Raw genomic sequence first — 27,367 nt, 5'->3', positions numbered from 1 at the left:
TCACTAATTGCAATATAGCGATATGGCCAGAGTTGGTGTTTGGTGAAATAGTATCGCATGGTGTTAATAGTGCAAATAAAGATACGACGGTGCTGTGAACTGCTGTTTTTCTCTTATTGATTGGGGATGATTCATCCACATATAATATTTATCATGAGTGGCTTTGTGAGAGAGTGATTCTGACACCGAAAAATGACAGTGTGAACAAGATCAACGAAAAAAATCCTAAAAATTATTCCAGGCGACTCCACATCTTACAAATCGGTTGACAGTGTCACTTACACAGCGCAGACAGTTCTGTATTCTGCAGAATCTCTGAACTCTTTGGATATTCCGGGTGTGCCACCACACAACTTGACCCTTAAAGTCGGAGTATCTAAAATGCTAAATGCTAAATTTGGAGACACCGAGACTCTGCAAGGGCACCAGACTCTGCGTGAAGAAATTGCTCAATTACAACATCGAAGCAACGATTCTAACTGGATGTGCCAAAGGAGAAGACGTCTTCATTCCACGTATCCCAATTATCACTGAAGAAATGCCCTTCACTTTCAAGCGATTACAGTTCCCGATTCGTTTAGCTTTCACCCATGAGAATCAACAAAGCGCAAGGTGAGTCGTTAGCAGTGGCAGGTATCACCCTACTTAAGCCCTGTTTCCCCACGGACAACTTTTCGTGTGTTGGTAATCCCAAAAATTTGTACATCTACACACCAGATGGAAAAACAAAAGTGATTGCCTGAAGTTTTTAATTAAAATACTTAAAAATAAAAGTAATTTGTTCTTACTTGATACAGAAATTTTTTTGATTAAGAAATAATTAGTAAGCTATACGTAGATAAATTGTTTACGGGGCTGGCAACGTCGACGGGTATCAGCTAGTTCTCTATAAAAAGGCTGATTCCCTCGTAAATAAATAGTTCCCTTCCATAAATAAACTATGGAAATCGATAGCAGTTGTCATCGTGAATAGGAACTGCGTAGATGAAACTTTTACGTGGTATATTCTGCCAGATCTGGTAAGCAAACCACGGCCCGCGTAAAGGTTCTAGCCGGCCCACCGTAGATTTTAAAACACTGATAGTACGCAATGAGTATAATTTCAGTCCTTATGTAGTTTTATATTTACACGCCATAAATTTTTTTGGACCGCTCTTAAAAAAGTTTGCCCGTTACTACAATAGGTCATAAGTCGGGAATTTGCTATTTTAAATTCTACAGTACAGTTTCGAAAATAAATTTTTTGCATCTTCGGCAAATTCGAAGCTGTGGCTGGCTACACGAGAGCTTTTCGGGCTTTTCGCAGAATTAAATATCATGGCGCATGGAACCTTCATCCCTTTGAGCGGTTTTTAAAATTTCCCTGATCCTCATTGAAATTGACACATTGGAAAACCCTAAATCATCTGCAAAATGCCACATCTTTTTTATCTTTTTTCAAGAAAAACACTATAGTGCTTATCTCCTCCTTCCTCTCCAACTCCAAAACAAAAAAAACCGAAGAAACCGAAATACTCTTTTCCTATCGATAAATATTTTTTGACAATTTTTCCTTTATTTTTATACCGCACATATATTCGTATTGAATGCAATAACGAGGAATTTCAAAGGAAATACAAAATGAATTTGATTTGTTCTTACGTTTACATCCTCCATCGGTTTTTTGGTAACCCATCTTACATGAACATTTCTTCTGTCCATCATCGTCGAAAGAACATTCTTCATTCTTTTCGCACGTGCATTCTAAATTGAAAAAAGAAAAAGGTGTGTCACAAATCAGGAAAAACTCGTCGAGAGAACTTCATGTATGAAGAAGTCAGTAAAAGGAGTAAATTTAGTCAGACCTGGATATAATGTCAACCCCAAGGAACGAATAAAAATGACTTCATGAGTAGGTTGACTAAACACAACTCGTGTACGAGAAACGAGGAAACGTGTTTTTTCATTTCTAGAACTCAGAAGACGTAGTTTACGTAAACTTTGCCCTCGACATTTGGCCTCGGGCATTTCGCCCCTAATATTTCACCTGCCCTGACCGTATGAACTACCGAGGGACTGACCATATGAGTGACCCTATTAATGATCGAGTGAGTGGGAAATTTCACTTGTCCTGACCGTATGAATGACCACGGGAGTGATCAAGTGAGTGAGAAAGTAAAAGGGGCCGTTCAAGTATTACGTAAGCAAATTTTTATCCATTTTTGACCACCCCCCTTGTCAGCAAAATTTCGTCATCAGCTCTGCAGTATGAGGATCATGTGAGTGACCATATGAGTGATCAAGTGAGTGACTGTATGAGTGACCAAATGAGCGACTAAGTAAGTTGGGCATTCATTGAGTTTGATATTTAATTTCACACCCGCCATTTCGCCTATTGCGTAAAAAAAATTGAGCAAAGCATATAATGTTCTTAATAAAGTGAAATCACGATATAACGATATTCTGTCGGCCAGTTGAAAATGTCATCTCAGAAAGAATATCGTTATACAATTACTCCTTCTTATACGTCATTCATGTTGCGTGGTTATTGGAATAGGAAAAATTCAATGAAAGTCCCCTATGATTGAATTTTTTTTATTGCTGTAACTATACAACCCATTGTAACATTAATGACGTATAAGTGAGAAGGAGTACTGTTCTCTAACTTCTAATAAGAAAAATGTTGAAAAAAAATTTTCCATGTTTCTAAATGCGCTGAGATATTTGAATTCAAAAACAGGAGAAATTGGGACAAAACACGTTTTGCCGTACTGTCTTGAAATTTCTTTAAAAAATATTCCCATCGAGTAATTCAGCAAAGTATTCAGCATTTAGCATGAGTAAGTGAGTAAGAACACAATTGAACGTACGTGAAAGTTTGCGAGCGAGTGTAGGTGGAAGTGCCGTACTTGCGCATCCATTTTCTCCCGCCTCACCGACTGTGTTTTGCCCATCCTTCTCTCGGTCACTCACTTAATCACTCATATGGTCAATCTCTTGGTCATTCATTCTCTCTCTTGGTCATTCATTTGGTCCCTCATGCAGTCACTCATACAGTTAATCACTCGGTCACTCACTCTGCTACTGATTTAGTCATTCACGCAGTCACTAACTTGGTCACCCATTTAGTCAATTACTCGGTCTCTCACTTGGTCATTCACCCCACTTATGTGATCACTCACTTAATTGAGTATGATTACTTATTACTACATTGAGTATGAAAACTTGGCCACTCACACAGTCAGTCACTCATTCGGGACAGGCGAAATGTGAGGTTCGAAATTTTCGGGGACGAAACGTACTAGGGGCGAAATGTCGGGGGCAAAATTTTTGGGGACGAAACTTTCCAGATCCCGAACACGCTCGATGTGTGTTAAGAAACAAGAGTGTTACAAATCCGTCGAGGGACATCATGGCGAATGCGATGCGACCTGTTTCCTGCCGTAATTTCATGCGTGTAATAAGCGGATTGGAAACAAAAATATGGGGAGAGAGAGCTTGTAAGGCAGTTTCAGCGAAGTTAGCCATCAATCCGGTTGGTCCAAGAAAGATGGTTTACGGGAACTTTGCTCCCGACATTTCGCCTCCGACATATTGTCCCTCACATAGCGCCCCGGACATCTCACCTGCCCTGACCGTATGACCGACGAAGTGAGTGACCAAGCGACTGACCGTATGAGTGATCAAATGACCAAATAAATCACTGTATGAGTGATAAAGTGAGGGACTGTATGAATGATAAAGTGAGGGACTGTATGAGTGATAAAGTGAGGGACTGTATGAGGGATAAAGTGAGGGACTGTATGAGGGATAAAGTGAGGGACTGTATGAGGGATAAAGTGAGTGTCCGCACGAGTGACCAAGTGAGTTGGACATTTAGCCCCAGATATTTCGCATCCGACATTTCGCCCCTTGTATAAATATTATGTGAGTTATGTCACACACTTGGTCATTCACTCAATCATGCAGTAACTCACACTCACATACTCATACGGTCACGCGCTTGGTCACTCATACGGTTACGCACTTGATCCCTCATACGGTTGCTCACATGGTCACTCACATTTTCATTCACTCAATCGTACAGACACTCATGCTCACACATTGCGTTCATTCATAAGGTCACTCACTTGGTTATTCATCCGGTCATTCACTCAAACAGTAGATCTCATACTCACTTGGCCATTCATACAATCACTCACTCATGCGGTCACTCACCTAATCAGTTGGTCACTCACCTAATCAGTTGGTCACTCACCTAATCAGTTGGCCACTCACCCACTTATATATGGTCATTCACACACTTATATGGTCACTCACCTAATCATTTGGCCATTCACACCGTCAGTCACTCGTACGGTCAGGGCAGGCGGAATGTCAGGTGAGAAATTTCCGGTGACGAAACGTCGTGGGCAAAATGTCGCCGTCGAAATTTTCGCATCCCAACAAAAATCTTGCAGGCCCTAGATGTTGGGATCAACAAAAAATCGTTCAAAAGAAAAATTAGAAGAATATAGAAGAAATGGATGCTAGAAGAACATGAATAACACAAAAGCTAAACATGTGCGACAATTATCGTATGCAGAAGTAGGGCGGGTCCGCTCTGGTGCGCTACTACAAGCGATACAGCCTGCAACTCGACACGGGATCGGTTAAAAATCCGAATTTCAGGCTTTACAACCAATCCGCGTGTTTTTTAACCAACCCATCAAAGCAGGCCATCATTCCTCCTTTTTTACGCGAGATACTGCATTTTCATGGTTTTTAATCAATCCGCGTCGCTGCATCGCTTGTAGTATCGCTCGCTCACGTGTGCACACTTTCTAAGTAATTGTGTGAGAGATGTCTGGAACAATAAAAAAATGTTTTCTGAAAGGAAAAGTTACAGATGATCAACATCATAGTGCAAATTCAGTAAGTCTGATAACGAAGTCCGGTTTGAACGAAGAATTTACTTATATATTTATGCCATATTGTTCGGACCTGGGGCCTATACAAGAGGATGCGATTGAAAACGACAAAGATATTGTTGGATATTGGACAAAAAACTAGTGATAGTGGGCGATTCGACAATAGAGCTTGGGAGTTTGTTCCATTCACCAATGGTATGAGGAAAGAAGCTGTATGTAAAGCAGCCAGTGGAAGCAAAAAATAGGTTTTAATTTAAGTGACTGGTCGAGTCTTCTAGAGATGTAGGATGGTTTGGCTAAGATACCAGAGGTATCTATGTTGAACTGACCATGAAAAATTTTGTATAACAATGTTAATCGAGAAATGAGAAGAAGAGTAGAGAGAGGGAGGAGATGAAGTTCGGTTTTGATTTTTGTTCGGCGATTGATTTGAGTTTGTATATATTACTAGAGGTGTAGGGGTCTCAGATTTCAGCGGCTTAGCAAAGAACGGGGGAGATATATGTTTGGGAACAGAAGTAGTCTGATATCCCGAGTGGAGTATTTAAGGTTGCGTCGATGAAGAAAAGTTTGTTTAGGCATTTCTGGTAAACGTAATGAAAGATTTCTGGATACATTTTACTCCACGCCGGGGGAATTATTCATCCAATTTGAAACATGTTCATTTCATTTTTTCTCCGTCTTGTTTTGTGTGCCTTTGAATTGAAAGGTTGGTAGGTGTTTATTTTCTTGTATCATGTCCATGAACTCAGCCATTCACGATGCATTTTTTCGTTAGTGGATTATACGGAAACTGGGATCACAATTCTGCGGGCCCAGCTCAAACAAATATATTCCCCCTTCCCCACGGGGCCTAATCTCAATAATATCGCAACGATAGGAGAATATCAGCTATTTTAGTATCTTCCCCAATCAGTATGTCTCTCATTACGGGCGATCTCCGGTGCGCAAATGTTTGTCAACGACACCCAGTTGTGTTTCCTTTGGCTCGACCACGCCCTCCAGGGCAATAAGCTTATATCGCGCAAGAAACAGAGCTTAGTCTGCTTAGTTCAATCTGTAATCTGCGTATTTTACGGCAATTTTTTTTTCTCAAATCATCGAAATTAACATATGTATATTACACGCAGGTTACCTTCGTTTCATTCTTTCAAACCGAGCATAATCCTGGTCTATCGCCATAGGAAACTTACTACGGAGGGAGTTGAGTGTATGTGTTTAACAGTTTGAGTGCTTTTCTAATGTTTTGAGGGAATTTTAGTGCTGCCACCTATATTAAAAACTGTTAGAGAAGTTTCATGTTTGAATACTTGTACTGTTGTAGGCCTGCTGCTCTCTGCCGCGAAAAGTCTTAACTGGGGAGCTCAGCTCACACAGCGGCTCAAAGTTGTAAATCACAGAAAACCAACTCCAGCAGATCATTACTGCACCACCTGAGAGAATATATAGGCTACTGAAAATATGCGGGAACTGAGGATTGAAGTTCGATCGTTAGGGTGCATATGTTTATGAAACTATCACGCATCTACTGTATGAGAATGCATAGCACTTATATCAATGATAAAATCTCGTCAACAAAATGAGTTTTCATTTGTATTGACGAGTAGACGAGAGTGAAAAAAAACCCCTATGTATGAGAAATCGACCTTTTTCAAGTTTTCAATTCGTAAAATAGTTTTCCCATTTAACGTGCATTAGTGCGTAAATGGATTCAATTTCGTAGGAAGAAGTTTTTTTAAGAGAATGATTGCTAAGGAGATTATTCACAATATTTATGTATAAGGATGGCATATACACCGAATGTATGTATCTATGATGTCTTTTTGACACCTCGACTAGTTCAATACACTCAGTCTAATTCACTTTTGATCACTGTTGAAGATCTTTAAAATTGATCCGGGACTTGATTAGATTTGGGATTCATTCTGATCCTCGTTTGGGTTTAGACAGTAAAAACTCACTTTCACACGTCTGAATCTCATCTTCCCCTTTGAAGCATTGTTCGTGTTCGCCACATATATATGGTCCGCAAATTACGGATGGGAAGGTAGTAATAGGTGGTTGTACCGTAGTAGTGCCAACAGTAGCTCTATTTTCTGGAACGGATTTTCCTGTTTCCAAAACTGTCACTGTTGACGTGAACTTCGAAGTTGACGACGGTGTTGAAGTTAGTGTGATATCTGTCAAAAAAAGAAAAGAATGCAAACATTGTGTTTAAAGACTGTGCAGCAAATTAAAGTCAAAATAGGTTTTTCAATATTTATTGCTATAAATATTAGAGCAAGATAAATGCCTCTTATATAATGCAAGTGTTTTTGACAATTCTCTCAATAATAATTTTCTTTAATCACAATATCATTCAGATTTTTTATAAATCTGAATTATCTTGTTTCATTTCTGATGGAAGAGTTGTTAGAATGAAATGAATTTTTGTTGCCGGATATGAATATTTTTGAATTTTGAAAGTGAATTGTGACTACTGTTTAAATTAAAGTTCTTCAGAAGAAACTCGAATTAAATTGTCCAAAAAGGAAAATGGTAGATTGTAATATTATAGGAAATTTTCTACTAGTAACAGCAAAATCAGGATTACTGTGTTTACAGACATGAATACATAAATCCCATTATTAATAGGGACGGAAGCCTCAAAAGCCTCATAGAATGCTCAGGAAGGGGGAAGGGTCATTCTTAAAAAAGTCTTTTCGTGTTCTCTTCGAGTCACTCTTCCGCGAATTCACACACACAAACACAATTGACACGTTTAATTAAAAAGAAGTACGATAGACATAGTGGGATAAATCGAGAAGCTAGCCATACTTAGAAATAAGACTACTACAATCATTTCCATGGGCAGTGTATTATACACTACTAAATACTATGTTTTTTTTGGTTATACAGTCGAACCCGTATTTAACGAATACCGTAATAGCGAAAATCTCGTTTAAACGAACACTTTTCTAATCCCTCAAATAAGTATACATAAGAACAATGCAAACAACCTGAAATTCCTTTATAACGAAGCGATTTCTCCGGTCTCTTGGAGTTCGTTATAACGGGATTCGACTGTACATCCTTTTATATTTATGATATTTAACATCCATATTTTTATGGGTATAATTTTTCATCCACATCGTTGAGAAATTTGCCTATCCCTTTGCATTTGTACTCCGGAGGAAAGAAATATAAAAAAAGAAACCAACGCCTCTCTTTCTCCTTCGGTTGTCAAACTTTGATCAAAAACTGCTCCACCCACTAGCAAATGATCTGACAGGTTGGGAAAGGGGGCTGGAAACCATGTTCTCAGGTGAAGCATCGTTACAAACGTGTTTGGGCTCGGAATTTCCGAAATAAGAAGGTTCCAAGCAGGCGAGATATCTTGGATCGGAATTGCTGAGATCCAAGACATCGAGTTAGGCGAGATATCTCGTCAATGCGGCTGCAGGAGCTTTTTTTTTCTTTTAATCCTTTTATTTGTGTTTTCTTTCATTTACGTATTTTTTTTTGTGTGTCCATGAATGGTTTACGGAAAATTCACCGCCAACAATTCACCGCCGGAAAATTCACCGACAACAATTCACCGCCATGCAATTCACCGCTAGGAAAATTCACCGACCAACAATTCACCGCCAGGAAAATTCACCGACCAACAATTCACCGCCATGCAATTCACCGCTAGGAAAATTCACCGACCAACAATTCACCGCCAGGAAAATTCACCGACCAACAATTCACCGCCATGCAATTCACCGCTAGGAAAATTCACCGACCAACAATTCACCGCCATGCAATTCACCGCTAGGAAAATTCACCGAACAACAATTCACCGATATGCAATTCACCGACGACAGTTCGATGCGAGTCAGTTAGCGAGGGAATGAGCGATTGAGTTACTGAGTGAGTGAGTGACCCAGTGAGTGACCCAGTGAGTGACTAAGTGACTGAGTGACCGAGTGAGTAAGTGATTCAGTGAGCGAGTGGGTTACTGATTCAATGAGCGAGTAAATCAGTCCGTGAGTGAGTGAGCGAGCTGCTAAGTGAGTGAGCGATCTAGTGAGTGAGTGATCTATTGAGTAAGTGCCATATCCTAAAGATATGGCGGAAAGTTTAAATAATGACTTTATGAGAAGAAATTCAGATGATACGGATTCGGGTTGCTGGATTTTATTCGTTGGTAAAATGAATATTTGCAGTGGCCCTCACAAGGGGATGCCCGATTGGCTTCCGAGTCAGGGGTCTCGTTTCATTTCGGGGGCACTGGATGAATCTCATTCTTTTCTGTCGTTTAACATTGTAGAATTTTCAACAGCGGAAGCCCGAGATAAATCCAGTGTCTGGGTGCCCCACTAAATATCTGCGTATTGGGTCCCCGTTACTGGATGTGGGCCCTGGATTTATTCGTTTTAAAATTGATAAAAATTAAAAATTTTCGTGGACACTCACAAGGGGTATGTCCGATAAGCCTTCAGGTCGGGGCCCCATGGGAAAGTTGACAGGTTTCATTTCGGGTGTCCCTGGGTGAATCTCATTGATTTTTGTTGTTTAACATTGTAAAATTTGCAAGACATCGGTAGCCCGAGATAAATAAAGTCAGGGCCCCCACTACAATTCAACGAATTGGAGTTTGGGGACCCCCATGGGGAAGTTTTCTGGGGTTACTTGATGAATCACATTTGTTTTTTGTTGCTTTATTATTATAAAATTCGCTTCTTCTGAAAGCTGGTGCTTTCACGTGTCCCTTTCCATAGCACGCTGATGAAGTGAAACGAAATAAACAAGATATGTTATGAAGAGAAAAGGGGGGGGGGGTGGGTTGGCCGCCAAAGGTGGTATGGGGGCAGAGCCCCCTAGTACTGTATATAAAATACCATGTCCTGACTGATTCATCATCGCCGAGCCAAAACCGCTGAAGCTGTAAATATCAAATTTTGTGAATAGTTTTTTTCACGACGTAAAGACTCACTACTCACTAAGAAATGGTTTTTCCATATTCGACAACCTAAGGGCGTCATAAGAGGGGAGGGGGCGGTCAACGTTGAAATCATGCCGAGCCGAAACAGCTGAAGCTATAAATATGACATTAGATCAATATTGTAATATAGACTCATTGAGAAGGGATTTTTCCAAATTCAACCCCCTAAGTGGGGTTTCAAAAGTTATATGGAGCAATCAGCACTGAGCCGAAGTCGCTTAAGCCATAAATATGAAATTTAGTTAGTATTATATTTTATAACGTACATACACACTAAGACAGGATTTCTGAAAGTTCATCACCCATGGGGGTTATGAGGTGAGAGTAATTTTGAGATTGCAAAAACACACGAGAGCGAAGCCGCGGATAACAACTGGTAATAAAATATAATGCTTACTAAATTTTATATTTATGGCTTCAGGGATTTCGGCTCAGTGATGATTACTCCATATAACCTTTGAACCCCCCCCCCTTTATTAGGAGGGTTGAATTTTGACATTTGACTTACAGTCTTAGACTTAAAACGAACATTCGATTATGTTGATTTAAATATTCTAACAAATAAAAACACTTCTCAGCAGGCAAATGAGGTAATGTACTATATTGGTTTAAAACATATTACTACAATAGGAAACAAGCTGCCATAATAAATGGTAAAATCAGCACATTTGAAATATAATGAAAAGAGTCCCACAGGGATCGGCCCTTGGGTCATAATTATTTCTAGTTTATATTAATGATTTATGTAAAATGAAGTAGAACGGTAAAATAATTTCATTCGCAGATGACACAAGCCTATATGTTGAAGACGGGGGTGGATTTAGAGCTCGCTATTGGTAGGGGTGATTTTACAAATCTTTAAAAATCTAGTCTAAGCATCGGTGACCACATGTCCTGCATTTTGTCTCGTATTTTCCGTGACAGTCCGGTTTTTCTGTTTTTTCTTCTCCATCCAGACTTTTTGAAAAATGTCACGGTTTTAATCGTTTATAGTCGAAGTTTTCTTGAATTTGTTGTTTAATTTGTTGTTGCAATATTACCATATAGAAGTTCCGAAAATTTCATAAAATATCGCATTTCGTTTGAGGGGAAATCTAAGGAGAGCACCTACATCCAGCAGTGGATTGAAATTGGTTGTTGATGATGCCACACCTATTAAAACTAGTATTTTAAATACAGTTAAACTCGGTTATAACGACATCGAAGATTTCGCGGGATTTCGGCGTTATAACCGAGTCTGGCTGTATTGCTTTCATTTTTAGAATATTGTTCTAGAGCTCTTTTAGTTATTTTCTAACATTTACCGGTGATTATGTATGATCCCCACCTCATATTAGTTCACTACGACGCAGTTCGTTTTGTAGAGGCCATATAATTATGTCCTACTACTGATGCTGGAAAACAAATTAATGAAATAAAGTGAATATAAAGATAAGTTTAATTTTCTCAATCAGCAAATCTGGTAAAAGAAAGTCATAGCCTCATATTGTTTAAAATTATATGCGTGAGTTCAAAAATCGTATGAAATTATCTCGTTTTAAACATCCAATTCTTGGACATAAAACCTCTTGGGTGACAAATAACATTTTCGAAAACTGAAACTCACGGAACCACAGCTTCAAAAAACGATATAAGAAATGGCATTCTTTTTGGGCAATGTTAGAGGAGTATTTTAGAAGGATAATTTTCACACAGTTTTCATGACATACATATTTAATTGGTAATTTTCAATCAAAACCTACAACATTTAATTAGTAATATCTGACAAAATTTTCATTCAAAACATACAGTATTTATTTAACAATTTTCGACATGATTTCCTTCCTTACATATTTATAATTAAAGGGTTCCAATCTACTAATCTAGAAAAGCAGATAACACGCAAATGTAAGGAAAAACGGGAGAAAAATATTCATTTCTCACAAATATTGATATCATAATTAAAATGATACATTATGAGCTATACCTCTCAAATAGTCTTTAATGTCACATCCTTGATGATACTTATCAACTAAATTCTTTAATCTCTGCGCAGAGTCCCGGTATTTCTTTCTCCTAATCAATGTGATGGTTTTGTCCACTTACAATTTGCTCCATCCGAACTTCATTCAAACTCTGTTCTCTTTTTATGGCACCGATGAACTTCCATATATCTGGGTGGTGAGCAGATAATTGCTGTTGGAACGCTCGATGCCATCCTTCTATAGAATTGTTACGCGTTCCTTGAAAGCAGTTCCGACTGTCGATGTCAAAGCGCGACGACCACCAGGACGAAGAGGACGCCCGATCCAAGTGTCTTCAAATCAACACTTCATCATAAATACGTTTTCGGAACAATCGGATTTTTTAATCATTTGTGACACTACTAGGTTAAAAACTAACTAACTAACAAATTCACTCACTCCCTCACTTACCAATTCACTCACTCCCTCACTTACCAATTCACTCACTCCCTCACTTACCAATTCACTCACTCCCTCACTCACTTACTGACCATTCACTCACTCCCTCACTTGCCAATTCACTCACTCCCTCACTCACTAACCAATTTACTCGCTGGCTCAATCACTGACTCGATCAACCACTTACTCACTCGGTCACTCACTCACCCGCTCAATCACTTACTCACTCGGTCACTCAGTCACTACTGGATTGCTCACTCACCCGCTCAATCACTTACTCACTCGGTCACTCAATCACTTACTTACTCGTCACTCAGTCACTCACTCACTCGGTCACTCAATCACTTACTTACTCGGTCACTCACTCACTCACTCGGTCACTCAATCACTTACTCACTCACTCACTCACTCACTCACTCACTCACTGGGTCACTCACTCATTCGGTCACTCAATCACTGACTTACTCGGTCACTCAGTCACTCACTGGGTCACTCAATCACTTACTTACTCGGTCACTCAGTCACTCACTCGGTCACTCAATCACTTACTTACTCGGTCACTCAGTCACTCACTGGGTCACTCACTCACTCGGTCACTCAATCACTGACTCGGTCACTCAATCACTTACTTACTCGGTCACTCAATCACTTACTTACTCGGTCACTCAGTCACTCACTGGGTCACTCACTCACTCGGTCACTCAATCACTTACTCACTCGGTCGCTCAATCACTGACTCAGTCACTCAATCACTGACTCGGTCACTCAATCACTGACTCACTCGGTCACTCAATCACTGACTCACTCGGTCACTCAGTCACTCACTGGGTCACTCACTCACTCAGTAACTCAATCGCTCACTCCCTCGCATTGAACTGTTGTCGGTGAATTGCTAGTCGGTGAATTTTCCTAGCGGTGAATTTTCCTAGTGGTGAATTGCATGGCGGTGAACTGTCGGTCGGTGAATTTTCCTAGCGGTGAATTTTCCTAGCGGTGAATTTTCCTAGCGGTGAATTGCATGGCGGTGAATTGTTGGTCGGTGAATTTTCCTAGCGGTGAATTGTTGGTCGGTGAATTTTCCGGCGGTGAATTGTTGTCGGTGAATTGCTGGCGGTGAATTTTCCGGACACGTCCATGAATGACCTTCATGTACCTATGAAAGTACGCGAGCTGCAAGGATGGAACCTCTGAGAGTCAATGATAGTTCCTTGAATCACAGAATACCGTTAAAAAGACTCCATTCCCATTATACAGATTCATAGTTTCATTACTTTCCTCTAATTCGTATTGAATGCAATAACGAGGATTTTTAAAATTTTGAAGAACAAACAAATTTGATCTGCTCTTACGTTCACAGCCTTCATCGGCTTTTTGGTAACCCATCTTGCATGAACATTTCTTCTGGCCATCATCGTCGAAAGAACATTCTTCATTCTTTTCGCATGTGCATTCTAAATTGAAAAAAGAAAAAAATTGGTGACAAATCATGAAAACTCGTCGAGAAAACTTCATGTATGCAGAAGTCAGTAAAGGGAATCAATTCAGTCAGACCTGGATATAATGTCAATTCCGAGGAACGAATAAAAATGACTTCATGAGTAGGTTGTCTAAACTCTGTCTACAAGAAAAGAGTAAAAGTGTTTTTTTTTCCTGTCTTGAATTCAGAACAAGCGGTTTACGGAAACTTTGCCCGTGACATTTGGTCTCGGACATTTCACCCCTACCATTTTACCTGCCCTGACCATATGAGTGACCGATCGAGTGAGTGGGAAATTTCACTTGCCTTGACCGTATGAGTGAACATATGAATAATCACGAACGACCGTATGAATGATCAAGTGAGTTGGACATTTACCCCCTCGCATTTCACCTGCCCTGACCGTATGAATGACCACAGGAGTGATCAAGTGAGTGACCAAGTAAATGATCGTATCAGTTGTCAAATGAGTATGAGGATCAAGTATGAAGATCAAGTGAATGATCGTATGAATTGTTAAATGAGTACGAGGATCAAGTAGGAGGATCAAGTGAATGATCATATGAGTGATAAAGTGAGTGACCGCATGAGTGACCAAATGCGCGACTAAGTTAGTTAGACATTCATTGAGTTTAATATTTAATTTTACACCCGCCATTTCACCCCTTGTGTAAATGTTATGTCAGTATGCTGCAAAAAAATTGAACAAAGCAAATAATGTTTTTAATAAAGGGAAATCACGATATACCGATATACTGCCGGCCCATTAAAAATGCCAGCTCAGAAAGAATATCGTTATATAATGACTCCTTCTTATACGCCATTCATGTTGCAGAGTGATTGAAATAAGAAAAATTCAATGAAACATTTTTGATTCCCCTGTCATTGATTTTTTTTATTGCTATAACTATACAACCTATTGTAACATTATATATATATAATGACGTATAAGTGAGAAGGAGTACTGTTCTCTAACTTCTAAGTAAGAAAAATGTTGTCTTGTCTCTCGTGAGGCAAAAAAAAGTCCACGTTTAATAAAACGATAATAAACAATCATACAAAAATGTATGAAATCATATCGCAAAAGTTTCATATCGCAATCAAATCAGAAGTTTGATTGATCAAGGATTGTATGATAGAAGGGCAGAGCACCCCATTGCGCTCGGCCAGTTGAATGCACTCAGTCCAATTCACTTTTGATCACTGTTGAAGGTCTTTTAAATTGATCCGGGACTTCATTAGATTTAGGATTCATTCTGATCCTCGATTTGGGTTTAGACAGTAAGAAACTCACTTTCACACTTCTTTTTGATTCTTGAATAGTTTTCTTTGCACATGCATTTTGTCTCATCTTCCCTTTCGAAGCATTCTTCGTGTTCGCCACAGATGTATGGGCCGCAAATTAAGAGTGGGAAGACAATAGTAGGGCGTTGCACAGTAGTTGTGCCAACAGTATCTCTACTTTCTGGATCGGATTTTCCTGTTTCCAAAACTGTCACTGCTGACATGAACTTCGAAGTTGACGACGGTGTTGAAGTTAGTGTGATATCTATCAAAAAAAGAAGAAGGAAAGAATGCAAACATTGTCTTAAAGACTGCAGCAAATTAAACTCAAAATAGGATTTTCTATATCTATTATAAATATTAGAACAAGATAAATGTCCCTTTTATAATGCAAATGTTTTTGATAATTTTCCCAATAATTATTTCTCTTTAAAATCATAATAAATCATTCAGGTTTTTTATAAATCTGAATTATCTTGTTTCATTTCTGATGGAAGAGTTGTTAGAATGAAATTAATATTTGTGGGCCGGATATGAATATATTTGAATTTTTAAAGTGAATTGTGACCACTGTTTAAATTAAGGTTCTTCAGAAGAAACTCGAATTAAATTGTCCAAAAGGGAATGGTAGATGGTAATATTATAGAAAATTTTCTACTATTAACGGCAAAATTAGGTTTACTGGCAGATACTGTAATTTAGAAATCATTATAACCGATAACATTCATAAATTTCATTTACGTTGACTTTGAGTGAATGACCGTTTTTATTTTGCAAATGGAATTTAGGTGGAAGAAAAGATACTTCATGAAATTGAAGAATTTATATAAATAGAGCACAAGTGCCGCGGTTGAAGTGCACCAACCTGATATCTAATTTTGATGTATTCATTTTGATCGAAACATGGGTACCAACTATTTATACTAATAATTTGATTTTGGGCATAATTTTCAAGTTTTCCAGAGCCCGGCATCCCGATTCCATAACTTTGGCCGACATTCGGGGGAGGGGGGGGGGGTATCATCGTCGCTGTTCGTACATGGAGGGTGATAACGATTACTGACAATTGGATCGCGATTGAAGTAAGTTTGGACAATTTAACATTTGTTCTGATTGCTGTTTACTTTCCTCCCTCATCCGATTTTATATACAACAGATTACTTACCGAACTACAAATACTAATTTTTGACTTGAATGAGAAAGCAAATCAGGTATTTTTAATATGGTGACTTTAACTCAAGGTTAGAGAACGATGGTGATTTTTTCCCCCCAGAATGCTTGATCGGAGTTACTGCTGAAAAGCTCAAAGTCAGGCGCTGTTCACGTGATCGTGTTAAAAATAACAGCGGGAGACTTTTTTTGAATTTCTTGCAGGAACGTTCCCTTAGTATTTTTAATGATAAAATAACGGGTGGCCTTGAAGGTCATTTTACATTTGCGAAACAGCAAGGGGACATTGTAATAGATTGCGTAGCTGTATCACCGTATTTACTTACTAATATTACTCGACTGGAAATTTGGGATTATGTCGATTCTGATCATTTTCCGACCCTCACCACTTTTTTTATGAATCGATCGAATAATATTTCTCTATGAATTCATCCCAAAAATTTTTTCGCTCGACTTGGAAGGAAGAGATATTCTCGAATAAGTTAGATGAAAATCTCAGCGAAAGCACCTCAAAATTGGATGAGTATTTCAATTCACATGACTTGGACAATTTCGTTAATCTTTTCAATGATATTGTGATAACCTCAGAGAACCACTATGGTCTTATTACGGTAAGTAGTGGTATAAAAAGTAAGATTAAAAACGATTAAAAACAAACTTTCAACGATGCGACCCAGTTGCAATTTAAATTATCGCTTTTTTCATGCAGATCCTATTTTAGATGGAGAAGTTGTTTATGATGAAATCGATTCTATTATACTTAAAGTAAAAAATAAAAATTCGCCGGGATTAAACAATATTTTAAATGAATATATCACAGCCTTTTATACAAATACAAATACAACGCCACAACAGGCAAATTGCCCAACGAGGTGGTTGACTTAATAACATCATGGATCCCCGAGCCATTTTTTGGAGGCCCTACCTACTACTGCTACACCACACATGCACCCCACCCACACACACCCCCCCTCCCGCGGAACCCCCCAACGAATCGGTGCATGCGGGAATGTGCGTGTACGTGTAGTGAAACCTGACGTGAAGTTTTTTTTGTTTCCCTGTAATGCTTGTTATGTGTAGTGCTGCCATCTGCCACCAGTTTTTCCAACTATGAGTGAAGTGTTATGATTGAATGATTTATCGTTGTAGGACTGTTGCTCTCTGTGGCGAGACTTTTTAACGGGGAGATCGGCTCGCATTTGCGCCTTGAAGTTGGGAACCACAAAAAACCAACTTCAGCCGTCCACCACTGTGGGGTTCGAACCCGGATCCTCGCATCGCGAGTCCGTCACTATAACCAAAAAAAAATTTAATGATCTGGAGGTGGGTGGATTTGAACCCATGTACCCCGAACTCTTCCCATCTCTAACTCTGTATCTTACCAACCCACCACTGGTCCCCTACAGCAAGTTTTCTTCTCCCATTGACACACGCTCACTCTTGCTGAAAATTTTCAATAATTTAATGCATGCATCATTTTTCCCCTGCTGCATGGAAAAAAATTAATAATTAATCCTGTCTTCAAGAAAGGTGATATGAGTGATTCCCTCCAATTACAGAGCTGTCTCGTTGGCCTCCTGTCTCGCTAAACTTTTCACTTCTGTATTGAATAACAGACTAAACAAATGGTTAAAATGTAACGATATTATTGGTGAATGTCAAGCTCTGGATTTAGGGTTGGGATATGAAGCAATAGATCATATTTTTTTATCTTGAATAGTTTACTTGGCATTCAGCTTCAGCGCAAGCGAAGAAAAGTCTATGGCGCTTTTATCGACCTAAGTAGGGCATTCGATTCCGTCACATATGATGTATATTCTGGGAGAAATGAAAGAACTGTGGGTCTCTTAGTTACCGATTTATATGTCTGATTAAAGATTTATATGACGGTGCGACTGCTCAAATTCGCATTGGCAGTGAGTATTCAGTCATTTAACATAAACACCGGGATTCTTCAAGGATAAATACTTAGTCCGTATCTTTTCCCAATTTATATAAATGAAGTTATAGATATTTTAGATAACGCAGAGAAATTACTGGCATAAATATTGATGATCGAACAGAAACACATATTTTACTTTACGCCGATGATATGGTGCTGCTCGCGGATACAAGAAGCAATCTTCAAAGGAAAAGAAACTTGAGTTTTGATAGATTTAAGCGTTTAACGCTACTACTACTTAACCGAACATGTACCTCGTACACATTCCTCTTCGGAATTTCTAACGTATCGGCACATGCCGGAATGTGTGTTCTGAATGTATGTTTGGCCCTAACGTATTTATGTTGTCGAGTTGCGCTTGTTTCGTGTTCATGCTGCCATCTGGCTTCCATTTTCTGAAGTAAGGATGGAAATACTTGAATTTTCATGTTTTGTGAGTATCGTGTTGTAGGCCTGCCTGCTCTCTGCGGAGAAACTTTTTCAAATGGGAGATCGGCTCACATTTGTGCCTTGAAGCTTGAATGAATGAATGAATGAGTGCCTTGAAGCTGGAAAGCCTCAGAAAACCAACTTCAGCCGACCACCACTGTGCCTGACTTTAAAGTGCCTTTCCCCGTCAACGGCGTTCTAACCTGGATCCTCGGGACGAGTCCAGCACGATGTCCACACGACCGCATAGCGGCTAGCGTTTAAAGCTAACAATATGAATTTTAATAAAACAAAAATCATGGTTTTCCGAAGAGGAGGTAAACTATCTTCACATGACAACAATTAGTCATGGGAGAACACAACGATCGGCACAGTACCGGAATACACTTATCTTGGTGTACCTTTCTCCTTCTCTGGTCTTTTCACAAAAGCTAACAAACACTTCTCGGGAAGTGTTAGTTAGTTTCTCAACTAGCAATCAATAATTTAATACCAATTCTCGCAAAGATGAAATGTAATAATTCAAATATACATTGTAAATTTTTTCAATCATTGGTTGCATACGTATTTTTTTATGCGGCCCCCACACTGCCCCCACCTGCCTAGAAATGTACCTGGTTACGTCATTAAGGCAGAATTGGGACGTCCGCTTTTGAAAATATTAGTAATTCGCCCCATAGTAAAATTCTGGATGAGATTACTAAAAATGCCCGAAACCAGACTTCAGAGAATTCGCTTCGCTAAACATAAGTAACATGTATGACAGTGTGATACGGTTTCTGATCATTCCCGAACTGGGTAGCATATGGCTGGTATTCTGAATGCGGTTTCCCATTTCTTATTAATTGTAATAATCCCCGGACTATTTCTAGATCTCTTCCCAGTTTACTTGAAGCAGTGGCGGATATTGGATTTCAAACTGATGCTAACAAAATTCATAACTCTACTCATTTTCTTCATTTTAAACATTCCCCCCCCCCCCGTTTCTCTATTCTACCGGCAGAATACCTTTTCATCAACCTTCCAATTAACATAATAAGGTTTTTTATGAGCTTGAGATTAACCATGGCATACCGATATCCTTCTGGCAGAACCTTGTTTTTCAGAAATAGTTCAGTGTGCAATGTTTGTAACAGACGTGAGTCCAACGGTCTTGTCCATGTAATTTTTTGTTGCCCAATGTACATCTTTCTACCGGAAACGATATCAATTCCCTAGAATCAAATGAGCAGTCTCTCATACACTTGCTAGATACTTGCTAGTTTCTGGTGGACTTTTTATTTACGAATTATTAAATATCTTTCGAGATGTGCAATTATTTTTGAATTTGTTGAGAATTTCTGAATGAAACTTACTGTGCGATCATTTTTGAGATTGTTTCCTCTTCATCTTGTGGATTGTTATGTGTATTTAATTTCCCCCGATGATATTTATGATATTTTCATATTTATAGATGCAAAATGTAATTTTTTGTACCACCTATTTTAATAGGCCGACGGCCTTTAATACAATTAATAAATCTAATCTAAATCTACACCCAGTCTAATTCACTTTTGATCACTATTGCAAATCTTTAATATTTATCCGGGACTTCATTAGATTTGGGATTCATTCTGATCCTTGATTTGGGTTAGACAGTAAAAAACTCACTTTCACACTTCTCTCCGATTCTGGAATAGTTTTCTTTGCATATGCATTTTGTCTCACTCTCATCTTCCCCTTCGAAGCATTCTTCGTGTTCGCCACAGATATATGTGCCGCATATTAATGGTGGGAAGAAAGTAGTAAGGGGTTGCACAGTAGTCGTGCCAACAGTAGCTCTACTTTCTGGATCGGATTTTCCTGTTTCCAAAACTGTCACTGTTGACGTGAACTTCGAAGTTGACGACGGTGTTGAAGTTAATTTGATAACTATAAAAGAAAAGAAAAAGAAATGAATGCAAACATTGTGTTAAAGACTGTGCAGCAAATTGAAGTCAAAGTAGGTTTTTCTATATTTATTATAAATATTAGAAAAAGATAAATGCCTCTTATATAATGCAAGTGTTTTTGATAATTTTTTCAATAATTATTTCTTTTTAATCATAATATATCATTCAGGTTTTTTATAAATCTGAATTACATTGTTTCATTTCTAATGGAATAGTTGTTAGAATGAAATTAATTTTTGTGGACCGAATATGAATATTTTTGAATTTTTAGTAGATGTCGATGAGAACGTAGATGTGTCCGATGTTTCTTTTCCTGCACTGAATTTTTCTACGTTCGAATCATTTTAACTTGCAGTTAGATCTGACGAATTATCTGCTGTAGAACTGGAGATAACTGTTGGATCTGACAATATCTCTGTAGTTGTTTTGGCATCTGTTGAATTAGACAATGACCCTGCAGTTGTTTCGGTATCTTTTGGATCTGATGGCCTTTTTGTAGTTATTACCGTATCTTTTGAACCTGTCACTGTTCCGGCGTTTGTTGTCATATCTGTTAACGACGAATTTAAAACTGATGTATCTGATAGTATGTATATATATATATATATATAATAAATCATAATTTCTAAATGAAATAAACTAAATAAATAACAATGAATGATTCAGGTTATTCCCCTTCCTCTTTTTTAATGATGAATCTGTGACTGATCTGCAGTGATGCTATGATTCGGAAAAAAGTTCATTCTCTATAATCTCATAACCCAGGATGAAATTTAACTTTCCATTAAAAAAACACAAAGCATTATCTCTACTAGCCCCTTTACGTACAGGTTTCTGACATTGAAGATTGCAGGAGCGGACACATCCCACTTAACATCTCAGAAAGCGTTTTTTCTTGCGCAAGGGTGACACGTATAATGAACGCATCTCTTCAATAACAATTTAGAGGGAACTGCTTCCGCAAAAAAATAGTTTTGCCGTTCTGTACTATTCTATACAAAATCCAGGAACTTATTATAGCGAGAACCAGGATGTTGAACCACCGATCATTTTTTCGGTCATTTTGTTGAATTTTAGTATGAAATAGTTTCTGGGGATGCTTTTTTTGTGGCTGCTACTGCCGATATCGACTGCCAGATGATGCGTGCTGACTGATAAAAAGTTTTTTTTTTCCCTTGATAAATTTTCATTATTATTTCTGCTGGTATACATCATTGTATACCAGTAGTGATGTTTCGGGCAACTGTAGTTTCCACCATCTTTATTGTGCCGGGTATTTCTCTTCGATTTCGTCTCACCGTCCCTACTATTGTTTGTTCCCATAGAATAGTACGTTGGGTCAAAATGACCCAAACCACGGTTCTAGGTATAAGTGCTTATAGCTCTGCAATACGAAATGTGAAGAGAATAAAATTTTCATGAATTAATATTCATATGACATCATGAAAAGTTACAAAATTGTTTTACCATCTGCCCTTAAGTTTTCGAGATAAATGAAAACGAAGTTTGATTTGGGTCAAATTGACCCACTCCGCGGTTCTAGTGTTAAAATGATAAACAATCATTGAAGTGAAAACAAACAAGTCGGGTCATATTGACCAGTGCAGGGTGAATCTGAACTGTACAGCAAATTCAAGGAGAAGGTAATTAAAACCGTAGAAAAAAGTATGGCATTGGTGATCTTGTCTTGAATAAACGAATGTGCAAAAATAAAAATCAAGCTTTGATTTCCAGAGATGAAAGAAAATTTCTGGTGGAGTTTAAATTTATTTATTTATTTTCTGATCAAGTCACACAGAAAATAATCTTAACATAAAAATGATTAGTTCAGTGAGTAGGGTCGGGGGGGGGGGCGATTTCCTAGAAGATGAGAGTGCATGTGTGACTATCACCTGTACCATTTTCTCAGAAAGGATAGTTAGCATTTGAAAATAACCGATTAAAATTTGGATTAATAGATCAAAATTTTGTGATTGACCAGTTCAAAAATTTTAGTTGATTCAAGCTGAAGTCAAAAAATTAAACAAATCAAATATTTCGGGATATTATCTATATATTATCGGAATATTATCTATATATTATCGGGATATTATCTGTATCGTATCAATAGCTCTGAATAGCTTGACTGGCGCTGTTGTTTTCTGGTTGGATAGAAATCACACAAGAAAATTTCTCGGTGGTGAAATATATGCATTTTTCCAAAATTTTTATCGCGAACATTTGGGTATTACTCTCAGCACCATGGCTTGCCACAAGTTTCACGAGTGCGCAAACCAATCAACCCTGTGCTTAACGTGATTCTATAATCTTATTTTTACACCCTTCCACATTTCCTCACTGTATTCACTAAACAGCTCACTGCTGTGCATCGTTAATAAAATCTGGATTGTAATATTAAATCATCTGACGATACTGGGAGCATTCGCAAAAAAGTTGCATGACGAAATTCCTTAAACGTTCACGTCTCAGAAAGTATTTAACGCAAGTCAAAAACAATGGTACTGTCAGATGAACAATGCAAAGGTGTATGCAATAATATCACTCCGATTTCAATACCTCTTTCCGCCTGTCCACCAGACACCCCTCCCCCTGCCCTGATTCGTAACGTTTTTCCGCTATGTCTCGATCAGTTCACAACGAAAATAGCCTACATTAGTATCGTTTGTTAACTATTCTAAACACAAAGCGGATAACAATGACATAATTTCATTATTTTCAGTACCACGTTATTAATTAGGCACAAAAAATGCACCACGTCAAAACTTGCGGCCACGTCTGTGACACAGAATACCCCCATTTTTTTTGATAGCATTTATTGGATTTGTAAGACTAAAAATTTCAAGCGTACCAGATCCTTGGGCAGCAATCATCACCACGCACAAATAAAATATCCTTAAAGAGTCTCTAAAAAACATTCTTTCTGGTATTCCTCTGTCTCATAGCGAACGTAAGATACAATGTGGTCTTGTGTGTTAGATTACTCTTTTTCTCTGCATCGATATATCTCACTAAGTCATTGTATACAAAAGTAAGGTTATCGGCGTCAAACGCAGTTTTTATTATTATTCGATTCCATTATATTTTAGTCTATGAGTTAGATATCGCGTCGTTTACTTCAATTGAGAAGGCGCTCCTTTGTCTCAGCCTTATCACAGGTGAAACCAAAACTAAACGGGTGGACATCGATAACATAAATGCTGCTCCCAAGTACGTTGGGTAGAAAAACAGGTGTTTATATATCTTACACGAAGCGCGTACGATGGAAAATATTACACCCGGGGCCCTAACATATCTATGGTGTACAGTTGCGCTTGTTTCGTGTTCATGCTGCCATCTCTCTTAAATTTTATGAAGTGAAGATGATAATTTTCATGTTATGTCAGTATCGTGTTGTAGGTCTGCCTGCTATCTGCGGAGAGTTTTTTTAAATGAGAGACCGGCTCGCGTTCGCGCTTCGAAGCTGGAAAACAGCAGTAAACCAACTTCAGCCGACCACCGCTGTGCCGTCAACGGGGTTCGAACCTGGATCCTCAGTCCAGGAGAGTCCAGCACGATGCCCACATGACCGCACAGCGGCTAATATATAGACTGAGTTGCCACAGTATTATGGCCACATGGCAGTTTTAACCACATCACTTGCAAGCTTTTGGCAACAAATTTGGATTATCTCTATTTGACGAATCGGCGTTAAATCTGGTAACCCTATCCTAACCTAACCACATGTTTCAAAAAGAAGGGGCGGGGGAGGGGAGAGAAAAAAATGTAAAAAGAAAAAGTACAATCGATGAGGTAGTAAGCTTATTTAGAGTCCTCTTTTCTCTCCTCACTTCACGTGTTCTCCTTCTCTCTTACATGTATGTAGTAGAAAAATACATTATATGTGTGGGGGGAAAAATCATTAACAGGAGTATAGAAAGATAGGAAGGAAAGAAAAAGTAACTTCAGTTGATAGGGTTATTATAAAGCTTCGGATGGTGAAGAGCGGAAAGAAAACCACAGAGAACTTATGTTTATATTTATTCCACTGGCATTTCGACATAATACGTCCGTGATCGTAAAGGCAAGGGGCTAAGCAAATGAGCTATGGCATCACATTGTTGCCACTGGAGGGCTAGGAAGTATTTAAAATAAGAAAGCTTAATCCCTGAGAAAGTAGTATAGGTGAATTGTTTGTGAAAATGCGAGGAAAGAAAAAAACGTGGTTTGACAGGCTTTGAACGTGAGATATTGAAGCAGCTCGGGGCCCATGGAGCGAGTATCAGTGAAACGACCAAATTTGTGAGCTGTTAAAGAGCAGCTAAAGATAAGGGTTAAAGTGTTTAACCCTTTGCGGTGTAGAGGTTTTTCGTTACTTCGTTGGTAGAGTTCGCACTTTATAACGCTTCCCCCGCGATGAGTGAGGCCCTGGATATTTGTCCCTATACAGCTTGTTTGTATGGCTTATGAGCTTCGCTGAGAAGCCAAATTCACAAAGGCTCTCCTATAATCGTGAAGGGCCGTTGTAACAATGAAGTATCATTGTTTCCTGATGTCGTCCTATGCCGCGTCCATCTCTACATGGGACCGCAAAAGGTTAAAGACTGGAGTGTCGGGCAAAAAAAGGTGGTCTCAACGTGCACTTTGTGGTCTTCACCGACTGGTGAATGCTCGGGCGGAACGGAGTCTCCGGACTTATTACGAAAGACAACCGGACGGTAACAACGCAGAATATTGCATCATAGAGTCCATGCCAAGAAGAATGCCCACTGTATTTAAGGCAAAAACATTCCGTTTGCATACCCAGATTACTTTAGTGTTTTTTTAATGGAGCTTAATATTATTTTAATTAATCATATTCCCGTAGCCGCGCCCTTATTAACAATACGCAAAAATGTTTTTATAATTAAGAAGTAACAAAAAAATTTTTCTTTAAAGCGTTAACATTAGAAAATATCACAGAATGCTATTGAAACGTTCTCACTCGAGTCGGTCCGACAGGGTACCTTTCAAAATTTCATAGTCCTCAGATCTTCTACAACGAAAGAACAGTCCAAGAATCTGGATCACCTCCCGATGGCTCAAGTTTAGCAAGAATTTGCACTAGCGAGTCCAGGAAGGACGCAGATACGTCCCGAAGTTGGTCATCAATATTCCATCCTTGATGAGAGGGCGCCCCCTCACATTTTCACATGCAGATGATCGGACGATTGAAGACACGACCTACAGCAGGAGAAACTGTGCTACTCCGACGTCGTCGCAGCGAGAAACTGGATTATGTCTCTGATAGCTCATGACAACAGAAGGAGACAAAGCCGCTTGAAAGGTGCTCAAGCTCTTTGCTCAAGGTGGTCACTCTCAATGCAGCTTTGGAAGGAGAGCAACCCTTCGCACGGAGCGAAGCCGGACGATATCAACTAAGATGCAATCGAATGTAGGAATCAAATGGTGTCGATACTCAGCACGCTGCTGGTATATATGGGGAAGCTCTTCGTTCATATGATAGTGTATGACGAATAAACACTGAGGATTGACGGTACTGAAATTGACCTAAACCTTTTAACAAACAATATCTCATTTGCATATTTATACGGAATAAAATACTATTACGTAACTTCGACATATTGAAATCGGCAACACACAAATTGTAAACATTAGAGACCTGGCCAGGGCCTACAATACTAGGCCTATTGCACATTGAAAATCTCATGAAGTATATTGACCATAAAGTAGCCCGCGGCCCACCTACGGCATGAAGGTTAAAAATTGTTATTTCCACGTATAATTATACTTGCAAAAGCATTTAAAAATATAATTTTATATTGCACGTCTCTTTTATCACAATTTCACTGTTTGATGACGATTCCCCAGCAGAGTTCCCGCTGGCGATCCGTGGGACTTCCCATATCGGAAACTGGCGGGTCTTTCATGTTACAAACTCATTTACACTCTGAGCAAAACTCAGGGCAGCACCGTCAAAACATTCCCCTCGACCTTGAGAAAAGTACTACATACACATTAACCCATTTTATCCCACTGTCCTATTTAGAGGACAGCTAAAAAATAACATGTGTAAATCAGTATTTTTTTGTTGCGAATATTTTTTCAGTTGGAACATGTAGGGGTATGTATAAGCTTCTGCCAGCGTGAGTTATGTGTCTGTTCCCCCCTTCCTCCATCTGGAAACTTTGGTTATCCCCCGCTTTAGGGGGCACTGTTTGTATCTTCTCTTTGCAGTTGCAGAATTCGTTCTCAGTGTACTTTGGATACGTGGCTAGGCATTTTTTATGTAAGAGTACTCTTTCCTTATCATCCTGATGGTTAATTAAAGCTTTATTGTTATTAGGTAAGTTGTAGCACATTATTTTATAACTGTCCTCTAAATAGGACAGTGGGACGATGAGCTTGCAATTGTCGCTTATTTCTCCCCTTATAGCTAAAAGTGAAAAAAACTTTTTTTCTCTCTCTAGCTTTTTCCCCCTGCATAGTCATGTCTAGGCAAAGGTTCCTGAAGTTGGAGGAAGCATTGGAACTACTAAATCGTTTAGATTCAGATGAGAGTGATTTTGAAATTGATATTGTACCACCAGATGCCAGTGAACTAACTGACGAAGATGAAGGGGATGACAATGAAGTAAATGCTGGTGAGATTATTGTAAACGACGTTCCTGGAACTCTGGAGGTTAGACTTGGAGACAGTTTTGAGCCCGAAGCTTCCACAAGCTCTGATGTTTCGACAACAAAGCGCAGACGAAAAGCTAAGAAGCATCAGTCTTCTTGGGTAAAGATGAAATCACCACAATATACAAAATGGAAAACACAGGATGATTCAATTGCAAATGACTTGCTCGAGAAGATGGAAACTACATTGGGAGGAAAAACTCCATCAGAGCTATTT

At 38.8% G+C, this 27,367-nt stretch overlaps 1 protein-coding gene across 3 annotated transcripts in view; it reads right to left on the bottom strand.

The window, feature by feature from the left end:
* The window catches only part of LOC149081491 (uncharacterized), an 80,442-nt gene extending 56,925 nt beyond the window's left edge, over window positions 1-23,517 (bottom strand). For 2 of the 3 annotated variants that reach the window (XM_089238426.1, XM_089238428.1), the window contains exons 1-6: window positions 23,342-23,517; window positions 20,213-20,473; window positions 15,032-15,286; window positions 13,610-13,711; window positions 6,851-7,069; window positions 1,642-1,743 (exon numbers count right to left, since the gene is read on the bottom strand). In XM_089238426.1, the coding sequence (XP_089094552.1) occupies window positions 1,642-1,743; window positions 6,851-7,069; window positions 13,610-13,711; window positions 15,032-15,286; window positions 20,213-20,473; window positions 23,342-23,408 (1,006 nt within the window). In that variant the 5' untranslated portion in view covers window positions 23,409-23,517. The remainder of the gene's footprint in view (window positions 1-1,641; window positions 1,744-6,850; window positions 7,070-13,609; window positions 13,712-15,031; window positions 15,287-20,212; window positions 20,474-23,341) is intronic. The other variant, XM_089238427.1, reaches the window with a different exon arrangement.
* Window positions 23,518-27,367: the final 3,850 nt, after the last annotated feature.

Source organism: Pholcus phalangioides, unplaced genomic scaffold (assembly GCF_987345545.1).
Source record: "Pholcus phalangioides strain wild (caught in Gottingen) unplaced genomic scaffold, Ppha-v1.0 ptg000010l_1, whole genome shotgun sequence".
Lineage (NCBI taxonomy): Eukaryota > Metazoa > Arthropoda > Arachnida > Araneae > Pholcidae > Pholcus > Pholcus phalangioides.
Note: the sequence above shows the minus strand (reverse complement) of the source record. Positions and strands in the feature narration are given on the sequence as shown.